An 11,948-nucleotide genomic window follows, 5' to 3' on the forward strand; every position below is an offset into this window, starting at 1 on the left:
TACACCACTGAAGTGAGCACACAACAAGTCTTATCCTGTGGGGTTACTTTCAGGAAATTGCCCTTGACCTTTAACCCTGTGTGGCTTCGGTCAGGATAATTGTTGACTGCTCTGAGTCACATTATTGCACTGAAATAACAGGATTTCCTGGGCAGCGTCCGACACCAAGTATAGATTTTCTTTGACCCTGAAGGTCTTTGCAGACACCAAATTACAATGATTCTGACTGTTCCTGTAGCGTTTTCAGTGTGTTTCACATGCGAGCAGGTAAAGCTGTGAAAAAAAGCCCTTGAGTTTTGGAGATCTTACCAGAAACCTCCACCACATCACCAGGAACAATCTCCCTGGCCTTGATTCTCTGCACACTCTTCCTGTCTGCGCGGTAAACTTTGCCCATCTCAGGCTCGTACTCCTTCAGAGCCTCAATGGCACTCTCTGCGTTGCGCTCCTGTTGCAAAAACACAAGCAGAACGAAATATAAAATATAGTAATTTTAGTACCATAACATCCCTGATAATGCCAACTCCAGACACACCTCTTCGTGCTTTAGTGTGAAACTCCAAACCAGAGCTGTACCCACTCTTAGCTAAATGTGCTCAAACTTTAAGGGGTATTAGGGTGAGTGTTTTAATTTATTGTGGTATGTGTACTTTAGCATATGTATAGTGGTATGTCTATTGCAGTAGATGTGTTATGGGATATGTTATCATGTTTGTATTTCAGTACATATACTGTGGTGTGTGTATTGAAGTGTGTGGACTGTGGTTTATATATTTTATTGTGCCTTCCATGGTTATAATGTATTGTGGTTGTATGATGTTTTAAACTGTATATTTTAATCACATTTTAGGTCAACATGTAAAAGCGCAACTAGAGACAGGAGTTGGAAATTAGCAACACATCAGTCCTATACTCTGTACTGGAACTGTGTTACATTGCATTTTTTTTTTTAACCTCTCATGGTGGACAAAAAAACCCCTGAATTGAATATTAATATAATCCTGTACATATTCCTGCAATAACTTTCCAGCAAAGCATATTGTTAATATGTGAGGTCATATTGTTGCATTTGACTGTATTGTAGGTTTTCCTGTCATTTTTTCAGCTCCCTGTAAAATCATATTAAAAAAGTGATAGCACCTGCTACAGCCTGTATAACATTTAAAGGAATATACTGGAAGAATTTCTTGGTTTTGCATAAGTTGAGGACAAAGAAAGAGATCATTGAGGCTTTTATTTTACTACTTTGTCCTTAAAAAATGTGGTTTTCAATAATTTCTTGGTCATCAAGCATGTCACTTTAACATAAAAAAAATATGACCAAAGAAGCAACACATTATTAAGAATTAAAGTTTTAGACAGACAAAATTCATTTTTAGGAGTTAAACAAAGAGAAGCTCAGATAATCTGCTTCAAAAGGACTGTGAGGTTTTGGTTAGATTTCATTGACACTGTTGGCAAAAAAAGCAAATACATACAGAAAATAAACACAGAAACGTCTTGAATGAAATTACTAAACTGTTTTATCTTATATTCTGGAGGACCCCAGTGCTCATAAGAAAAAGAAAATAGGTTTTCAGGGCTTTAAAATGTTTATTTCAACCATATATTTGCAGCAGTCCCTAATTTTTTGGTACTTGCTGTCATTTCCATTTTTCCAATTTGTTTCAGCTGAATGTCACAACTCCTTGGAGTTAATTAGAGGGTTATTCAGATCACCTGTTGCACAGGGTGTGGAGACTGGCTCCTGATTAGGAACTGAGAGCAGCTTGGTGCATTTCTCCTCTGGGCCAATGGGGGTGTGACTACGTCCTTTCTTCAGGGCTTAGTGGACGTTCTGAGCCATTGTCGACCTAATGCACACCTCATTTTAGCACAATGCGGTCAGCCAGACACTCTGGTCTCTAGGCTTTTTTTTTTGGGCAATGTCTTTGCTGTGTTTTTTTTTTTTTTGGGTTGAGGGTGAATTTGAGTACTATAAAATCCAAGTGTAGGAAATATTAAAGAACACCTTTCCACTACCTGCATCAGAGAAGATGTTAATGCTGTTCATGCAGGAGTTTTTGATTTCCTAACATTAACATGCACGCCTGCAGGCTTCATATTGTTTTCATTTAAAAAACCCTTTATACATATTCATTTAATATCGAAAAGGCATTTAACAGGCTCTTGAGATTTTATCTCCAATTAAATATTTTTTATATTGTGTATCTGAAAGTGATTGTCAGGCCTCTCCCAGTCAACTGAAATCTGGGAAATCAGCACTGCCACAGAAAAGTCTATATAATGGCATGTGTGGTTAACCATCCAATCAACCCATAAATACATTAACATAATCAGCAATTCAAGTTGTTGAGAATGTGAAGTCAGTCTGGACATACATCTGAAAAGAGCACAAAGACATTAATACATCACCTGAGGAGCGGGATGTTGTTGTTGAACTGTTTGACATCTAAGAAATCTTCAGTGACCACCTATATAGTGGTTGCAAAGGTGTAGTTTATTTTTGTCAACATTTGGAGGGACACATTAGGCAGGGAAGGTCTGAGGGTCCTACCCCAAGAAATTCTAAGCATCAAACACTTCCTTTCCTGCATAGTGGATTTTTATGCACCAATGTATGGTGAAAATGTCATGACACTTCCTGCTCCAACTGTGCGTATTTCATTAATCGTCTTTCTGTTTGATGGCCAATTGCAACCATTGTTTTTGGGGGGTTACATACTGCCACCACCTACTTTACCAGAAGCATAGTTGTGTCAATGAGTTGCATTCTAGTTGGGGAGGCTGTGGCTCAGAGGTAGAGCAGGTTGACCACCAATTAAAAGATAAGCAGTTCGCTCCTCCAGTCCGCATGCCAAAGCATCCTTGGGCAAGATACTTAACCCCAAATTGCTTCTGATGGCTGATCCATTGGTGTGTGTGTGAATGTGACATGTAGTGTAAAAAGCACTGTGGTCTGTGAATGAGGGCACAGTCACACATAAGCGAATGCAGGCTGAGGTGATGAATATGGACAGTGCCGGATGTGACACAAAACCAGCTCAGCCAGCTTGCTAATAAATACAACGAAATATGATGTCATTGGTACATTTTCTATTTTCTTGTGTTCCTTGCCTGTCTCCCAACTTCCATCCAGCCAGGTAGCATTTCTCATGTGGGGCAGTTAGTATTTTACATGGCCAGTGTCAGACAATATGAGCTGAGTAGACAAGGCAACAATTAATGTGTCCTCCAGACAGCTAATGACAGTCAAGCAGGTCCAACCACACATACTTTTTGCTGTGGGCTGAGGCTGCAACAAAATTGACCTGCACATGATGCAAAGATGCAAATTTGATCCACTCACATCGAAAGGAAGTACATGGGTGGTGAATTTTCACCAATGTTAATTTTGCACACGTGTGATCAAGCCCTGAGTGTGTGTGTTTGCAGTATATGGTGTTGGTCTGCTGAGCAACAGGTTGATGAAGTGAAACAGGCCGATGTTCAGTCTGTGGTTTCTTCCAAGGCTGCCCTCGACCGCCTCAAAGTGTAAAGCCCAACTTATGCCAGCCGCCCTCCCTCCCTCTATTCTCCCCCATACCCCCCATGTGTGAATCCTTGTGCATAGTTTCCAAATGACTGCCGCAGGGTTGATATGAACCCCCCCGACCACCACCACGGACACATACAAACACATACACACACAACCCAGGCCTGTGGTAACCCGATCGTCCCTCTGTATTTTTACTGTGGATTGCACAGTGTGGATTGTAACAAAGCAGACGGCAGTTTGAGCCTTCAAGGGTCCCAGTCCTCCATCACCCCCCCTCTCCACCCCTCCACTCGCCCCCACTGGCTTAACCTTTTGCCTTTTCACCTCCGGCTGACGTCAGACCTCTCATTCTGGATTCCCTCGAACTCTTGAGCTCTCGTGTGCTTGCTGTAAAGGACACGGGCTGCGAGCTGAACAGGCCGTCCATCGTGTGTGATTTATTGTGTGTGACTGTTACTAAGTATAAGAGTCTATTTAGGTGTGTGTAAAAGACAGCATTCAGGGGCAGGTATGTGTCCTTGTGATTGTTCCTCTGTGTATGTGCGTGTGTTCACTGACCTGCCACACTCCAACAACAGCATTTGCAATGAGGATGAGGAGGATGACGAAGGGCTCAACAAAAGCAGTGACAGTCTCCTCACCTTCCTCAAACCAAGCCAGCACCTGTGGTGGCGAGAGAAAGTACATATTAGAGTGTGAATTTAAATGAAAATATAATTTACCGGCACTTAATATTTCTGATTTCCGTGATGACAGAGAGCCACTGTGAACATGGCAGTGTTCACTTTCAAATCTCAGACTTTATCCCCTTAAATTATTTTCTTCTTCTTAATTCTCATGTTAAAACAAAACAAAAAAGAATCTATGAACATTCGGGGACAACACTTCCAACAATTATATTCATGATAAATCAATTCTGATTTTAATCTTTAGAATGTCAAAAAATAGTGAAAATATTCCCAAATATTCACACGTTCCCAGCGTAAGGTGATGTCTTTAAAGTGCTTGTTTTGTACAAAATCGAAAGACATTCTATTTACAATTACATAAAACAGAAACAAACATTTGAGGCACACAATAGAAAATGATGAGCCTTTTTAGTTTTTCAAGAAAGGTTGTATTTCGGTTTGATTTGTCAGTAGGGTAACAGCAGAAACTGTTGGCCCAATTTTCATAAAACTTGGTGGGCAAAGGAACACAAATTCAAAGCACGAGCGAGATATTCATTATTTTTCACTTTCGTTTTGCAAATCAGGACATTTAGTCTAGGCAGAGGCCTGTACTCTCCAAGCGCCCTTCTAGTTACACAAATCAATAATCACACCTTTTGTTTTTTACACATACTGACATCATATAAACCTGCATGTTAACCCTTCTTTAAGATGTATGTTGTAGTGATGAAACCATTGGTCGATCAAAAGAAAATACAAATGCAATTTTGATCGAACAGTCATTCATAAAATTCATTTATTAAGCAAAAATGCCAAACCGTCTGTGGTCTGAAACCATTCATTTAATGCCTGTGACTGGTGAGTGTTAATAGTGAATGATACTAACTCCATTTTGAGTTACAACAGTACAGTCTGGTGACAAATTAAAGAAATATTAAGTAATTAAGCAGTAATTAAGTACTTAACATCCAGTTATGCTCTGTGACTTTAGAAAAATGCTAAGCAGGCCCAGTTGACTCAGTTTTTTGTTGTTGTTGTTGTTGTTGTTGTTGTTGTTTTTTAGTGAGACCTTTGCCTGGCTTGTTAAACTCTCCATCACCATCCTCAAAACACCAAATAAGGGTGTATTTATTGAAAGGAATATTTTAATCCCTCCACTATAGTTCCAGTCAACTCGGCCTCACTCTGAAGTTGTTGAAATCCGGCACTTGGTCAGTGACGGCCCGCGTCAGACACCAACAAAAAAAGCTGTCCTGTCACGTCGGCATGGTATATTGCTCGTCGCCATTATTTAACAGCGCCTGGCGATGTCAGGAGGAAACGCAGCAGGACAACAACGAAAGTTAAGGGTGCAGAAGTCTGAGTAGGGTGGGTAGAAGTGGTGGTGGATGGGTGCAACCACTGACTTTCACCCGGGAGACTGGTGTTCACTTCCTTTATGATTGCAAAGCCAAACCCTGTTTTCTTTTCCTAAACCAAACCATGTGCGTTTGTTGGTAAAATGTAACCATGTGCATATGTTGTTGAAAGGGGAAAAAAAAGGTTAATTGGTGGCGTTGTACCGAGGTAGTGCTTTTACTTTGAAAGAGACTGTGAGAATGAAACTGCTTTTATAAAACAGACAATGCATGTAACAGGCAGAACTTGACAAAGCGCCCCAGAACGTCAACAACTAACGTACCCAGGGTACCTTACACGTTGTATCTTGACGTGGAAAGTCCATAACCAAAGAGTGAGTGTGTTGTTCCAGTGCCTTATAGAATCAATGCAGAGATGCATTAAAGCTTTTCTGGTGGCACAACTTCTTACTAAAACTCTTTATGTTGGTTTTTCCTTTTAATATCTTGCTTATCACTTTAATTTGACGGCCATTACTGTGGTTGTTAAGCCTGTAATGCTGCTTGGCTCGAGTGTCTTAAAGTGTGTGGTGCACCTGTTTCTCAGGGTGACAGCATTATTTTTTACTGCTGCTCAGCATTAAACATAAACATAAAGCCGGGGCGAGCGGCTATTTATGAGCGTTATCCAGATCAAATGACATTTGTCATTGTCGTCTCCTATGTCATCCTATGTGTGAAATCTTTCCTCTACATGTGACTCTTTTCCAAACCTATAGTCTCACACGTGTTGGGCCCCTGTGAGCAGGAGTCTGTTTCGGAAAGCCTTCGTGTTGACATTGACACAGATTAGTTGCAGGCCAGCGGAGCACGGAGCTAACCAGAGAGAGACGAGAGGAGCCTCATCCTTCTCGTGTAGCATGTAGCTTTTTGCTCCTCTTCATTATCATTATCTGCCATGTTTTTCATCTCACATCTTTTCTCACCCTTTTCCAAAAATAGTGACTATTGCTCACGCTCTCCAGTCTGTCTTCACCCTGCCTCTCTCTTCAATCGATCTCCAGGATGAGAGTCAGAGGCTGTCAGCACACTGTGGCGGCACGACATTCCTGTGTGTATGAATAGGATGGCCGTGTATTTGCAGTATTTAGTGTTCTCTCTTTTAGAAACCATATATGACTCTGAATCTATTGTTCTCGTTTGCCATTGTAACAAACAATGCCATTGTGCAACCCAATCCCGTCTCCCCCTCCTCGCCCTCCTCCGTGTCTCTCACTCTCTCCTGCTGCTGCAAGCCATCCCTCGTTCCTTCCATCCCTGACCTTTGTGCAAGGATACAGTTTCTCGTCCTGGCTTGAGACTTTCTTAAAATAAAGCTCCTGCCATGCATATGTACACACACACACACACACTCTCTTTGTCTTTATCTTGCTCTCTCTATTCCGCACACACACACACACACACACACACACAGCCGTCAGGCCTTCTAAGGCTATAGTGACAGCTGTGCAGGGAGGCCAGAGGGCAGAGATCGAGGATTAAGACAATGTGTCCAGCCTACTCTCCTCCACAAAACTGTTTCGGAGAGAGCAGCAGGGGAGGGGAGGAGGGAGAGAGAGGGATTCCTTGTGTAAATGAGAGTGAGGACACGGGTCCAAATGTAATTTAATAACTCAGGGATGTACACGCTGTGTTTGTCGGCCCGAGTGTGTGAGCGTGTGTGTAATCACAATGAAAACAGACGAGGGGGTCAGAAAAGATGCAGCTCAGTTTGCGCTTCTCACGTCACTGTCAGGCTCTTGTTGCCAATCTTGTTCCCTTTTATTACTTTTATTTTAAAAAGTAGTTTCCCTTAAGGTTTAGAGGCGCTTCATCATCATCACGCCATGTTTAGATGCAAGAAATGACCTTGTGTGCAACAACTTTGAGCAGCTACTTGACTTTGTCGCCTCTGAAGCATCTCCTCACCTAAATTCAGACTTAACCTAAACCTGAACATAACCATTTGATTGGTGGAGCTTGTTATGTATGGGTAGGAGCAAGGCCATGAAAGTGCTTTAATGACTGATACCACTTTCTAATTGGTCAACGTCAACATGCCAAATGTAGAGTTATGATGGGTGTAAATTGGCTGAAATGGCTGTTCTCACTGTCTAATAGTAACTCTCTATATAATGATCTTATCCAGGGGTGTCAAACTCATTTTAGTTCAGGGGCAACATACAGCCCAATTTGATCTCAAGTGAAACCACTGCATAATAACCTGAAAATATCAACCCCTTCAAATGTCTCTTTCATTCTAAAATTGTTCATCCTTTTACCAAAGAAAAAAGAAAGAAAAATTATGTGCAAATTCAACAATATGTCTCAGTTTTTCCACATTCAGTCAGTCTACTACTCACTTTCATTACATGTGACTTTTTCATAATTTTCCACTAAAGTGGAAGCTATTGGAGAAGCAGGTTAAGTCTTCCCTTGCCTTTACAGCCATTTATAATCTGAAGTTTTGTCTGATACAGATTTTTCATGCTGAAGCTCTTGGTTGACAGTATTTTGCACAATGTTCAATATCTTTGAATATGACCATAGAACATATTAATTGTTATTTCAGAGAGCTGTATTCTGGTCAGAATGGAAATGCCTCTGAGGCAGCATTTACATGGAGTATTTACTCACTGTTTAAATTTCTCCTGTAACCTCTTAGCCTTCATATATGCATCTCCATTAGGTGTGCAAAGTCATCTAGAGGGCTAGATTGGACCCTTTGGCAGGCCGGTTGTCGCCCGTATGTTTGAAACTCCTGATCTAATCTAATCATCTAATAACTGAATAACATTTTGTGGCAGAGGGGAAAATTAGGAAACAGTTTTTAAGGGGAAAATACTGAGATAAGACACAAAAATTAGTAATTTTATGACACAAACACAGCTATTTTATACTGTTCAGCAACAGGTTTCAACTTTAACTTGAGAGTTTTGAGAAAATATATTCTTGTCTTTCATCTCGTATTGGCTTTTTGCCTCTTTTACAAAAAGTTACATTCACATCTGTTGTTTGGACTCAGTTACTGGGACTCTTTAGGGACCAAATCTCAATAAAAATAATGTAAAGTAGGAAAGGAACTACATATATGATCTAATATGCAACACCTTAATCCAAACTGGAACAAACATCTCTGTCTTTGCAAAGAAAGATCAAGATGGCCATATTCTAAAACCTTTCAGGCTTCCCTGCATGTATGTACTAAACCATGTGAATACAAATGCTCTGTATTATGTGAAGGGAAACGTGAGCAAACTCACAAAAGAGATGCAGGCGGCCAGCAGTAAGATTCTGACCAACAGGTCCTCAAACTGTTCCACCACCAGCTCCCAGATAGTCTTTCCTGTTAGAGAAATACACCAGATCACAAACAGAAGTGTCCACATTGTAAATGTTAATATATGTCTATATATGCATGGTAAGTGGTTTAAATGTTATGGAACATCAATATAATCTCAATTCATGTGCTTTTACATGCAACATCACTTTACCAATAAGGGTTTAGTAGGAGGAGCAGTGATTGTGATGAAGCCAATGATGAATATGTGGTAAGTGATGATCTATTTTGCTTCAGCAACCTCATATGAAGCATTAAAAAAATCTGCCCCTTAAATGATCTGCATGATCTTAAACTCCTGCCATATTGCCTGATTTGCTAGCTGTAAAACCATCAGGGCAGACAGGCATGAAAAAAAGCCATATACAACATCAGCAGGCCACAGATACTGAATGGCTTTGTCATTTGATTTCTTGATTGTGTGCAGTGTGAACACGTTAGTAGTTTGTGTCACACAACTGTCTCCAAACCTGTGGCACACTGGTGAGACAGAACAAGGAGCCAGCGACAGGTGTTAGAAAAACGACTGTGTGACTTGTCATCACAGGAAGCGAGGGGAGACAGGTGCGTCCGGTCCCGGTGGCACAAAGTTAAAAGATGCACTCTGATCATGTGATTCAAACAGGAATAATTAGGAAGCAGGTGTTTAAAGTGGACTCACCCTCCTCTGCTGGCAGCTCTGTGGGTGAAGAGGCAGAGACACAAAGATTATTGATAAAGTATACACACCAACTGTACTGCATTTTTTTTTTAAAAGTTTGCAGCGTCAAATGTTGATGAGGCAAAAACTTTTGGCATATTTATGAATCAAAACAGAATATCACTTGACCAAAAAAAACAGTGGTGAACCTAGTGCAATCAGCATCTTGGGCAAGCCTCCTGTGGTGCCCTATTTATTGCAAAATTTGTCATGTTTATTTTGCTTTGTTTTGTACTGCGGCCTTTTTATTTCTCTTACTCTAAGGATCTCCACAAACACATCACTATAGCCATCGATGCTCAAGCATACTGACTGTGATGATCACTGACCGATAAACACATTGCCAGGACTAGAGGCTGTACCCCTGCTACAGACTGACCGTTAGCATTAGAGCTTTGGATCATTTTTCCCTCATGTTTGTGGAGGTTTTTTTGGGGCAGAGGGGGGATTTGTTGGGATCTCGGCCTATGTTGCCTGCAAGAAGATCTGCACTGACAGAAACTATTAACTATTTGTTGGAATCTGTGTGATTAATGTTAAGTAGCAGCTGGTTTGTCCCTCAGTTTACGACAGAAATGTGGAGACTTTACTAACTGACCTTTACAATGATCTTATTTACTCTGTTAATGCAGTTTGCTGTAACATCCATCTGTTAGATGAGATGCTCCAAACAGAGTCACTGTAACCTGTTGAGCGTGATTCAAAGCAACCATAAGATGGTTCAAAGCTTTCTCCAGCATGCATGCTCACAAAGACATTATTATGTAAAGATTGTTAAGTCTTGTTTGTCATAGGCCTTTAGAAATAGCAGACGTAATTTCACAGGTGTAATTAATAACATTAATAATTTGTTCAAGGAGCACTTGAATGCAGCAGAGCTCTTGTTAATGGTTTGACAATAATAATAATTTGATCTCAAGCCTTTTCGGGAGCTTTCAACTGCATTTCACGGCCTTCCTCGACCTATAGAGTTTGCTCAATTCCATCCACTGAGAGAAGCAGTTAGTAACTAATTTGACCATGAGTTGTTTCCAAAGTTATATTTGAATTTTCTAATAAATAATCTTCAATCAAAACTAAAGCCAGAAGTGGTTGTCAGAAACCTGAAACTCTGATGCACCTGCTCCACAAACATCACCCCCCTCCTTTTGTTTCCCGTAATTAGACCATCATCAAAAACATCACACACTGCGCCGCTTCATCTATCAGTCATCTACTTCTCCTCCTGCTCTTTCTTCTCCCCTTGCTAAACCCCTCAGATAGTGTCTCTGCCTCTATGCATCAGCTCTCCTCCAAGCTAAATCCAATGCAATGATGCATCCAAAGATTCTCCAATCATTTCATTCATAACTACTCTGTCTGCACACACTCCAATGCTCCATCCAACTATTTCCTCCATCCATCCATCCATCCATCCATCCATCCATCCATCCATCCATCCATCCATCCATCTTTTTCTCTCCCTCACCGTTGAAGCCATACTTGTCCAGGTTCTTCTTGACCTGCTCAGGCGAGAGGCCGGTTTCTTCAGTGACGCCAAAGTAGGACAGAACGTCCGGGCCCTCTTTCATGTGTGCGCACTCCATCCTTGCTGAAACGGAGAGGCTTCAGGAACAGAAGGGATAGAAAGCACAGAAACATTCACATCAAGTCTGAGCGGCCCAGCTGGCCTGATACTCAAAGTTACAACAAGTGAAGCTCAAATGTTCACCCACCACTTTCCTGAAGTGTGGGATTGGGATTAAAAACTGGCAACCCCCTGCGTTCACACTGGCTCTCTCTCTACCCCCTCACACACTCTCTCTAGCTCTCGCTCTGGGCTGTCGCTCTCCTCTCGGAGCCCTGGACTGACAGAAAGTGCAACCCGGCAAACTGTCCTGAAAAGTTTTATACAGATGAAAAAGATGCCTCATTGGTGCTTGCTGGCCATGCACTCCCCCTCATTGGCTGAGAACGTCACAAATAGGTGGGTAGGGATGGTCCTGTGGTAAAGAATTGGGAGGGCTGGGGGGTGGGGGGGGTGGGAGAGGGCAGCAACTGCAGAGGGGTCTGCTGCCCCAGCAAGCTGGAAATAAGATGTGCATGAGAGAACATGCATGTTCAGGGGCAACGTACCGGCTTTCTGAATGAGAGGTAGGGGACACTGATGAGCTCATGACAGAGTACTACTTAGTGATTGTGTGCGCACATGTTTGTGGACACGTGAACACATTCATCTACTCAACAAGTGAATTAAAACAAGTTTTAAAAGGTCACTTTCACCCCTGCTTTTCCTGAAGCAAACCTACTGTTAATAAGCTAAATCTTATTTTGTGTTGACACA

At 41.5% G+C, this 11,948-nt stretch overlaps 1 protein-coding gene across 2 annotated transcripts in view; it reads right to left on the bottom strand.

The window, feature by feature from the left end:
- The window catches only part of atp2a1 (ATPase sarcoplasmic/endoplasmic reticulum Ca2+ transporting 1), a 31,053-nt gene extending 19,581 nt beyond the window's left edge, over window positions 1-11,472 (bottom strand). For both annotated transcript variants that reach the window (XM_049560625.1, XM_049560626.1), the window contains exons 1-6: window positions 11,341-11,472; window positions 11,094-11,230; window positions 9,587-9,604; window positions 8,849-8,931; window positions 4,097-4,201; window positions 310-448 (exon numbers count right to left, since the gene is read on the bottom strand). In XM_049560625.1, coding sequence (XP_049416582.1) covers window positions 310-448; window positions 4,097-4,201; window positions 8,849-8,931; window positions 9,587-9,604; window positions 11,094-11,211 — 463 coding nt within the window. In that variant the 5' untranslated portion in view covers window positions 11,212-11,230; window positions 11,341-11,472. The remainder of the gene's footprint in view (window positions 1-309; window positions 449-4,096; window positions 4,202-8,848; window positions 8,932-9,586; window positions 9,605-11,093; window positions 11,231-11,340) is intronic.
- Window positions 11,473-11,948: the final 476 nt, after the last annotated feature.

This window comes from Epinephelus fuscoguttatus, linkage group LG19 (assembly GCF_011397635.1).
Source record: "Epinephelus fuscoguttatus linkage group LG19, E.fuscoguttatus.final_Chr_v1".
In the NCBI taxonomy this organism is placed as follows: domain Eukaryota; kingdom Metazoa; phylum Chordata; class Actinopteri; order Perciformes; family Serranidae; genus Epinephelus; species Epinephelus fuscoguttatus.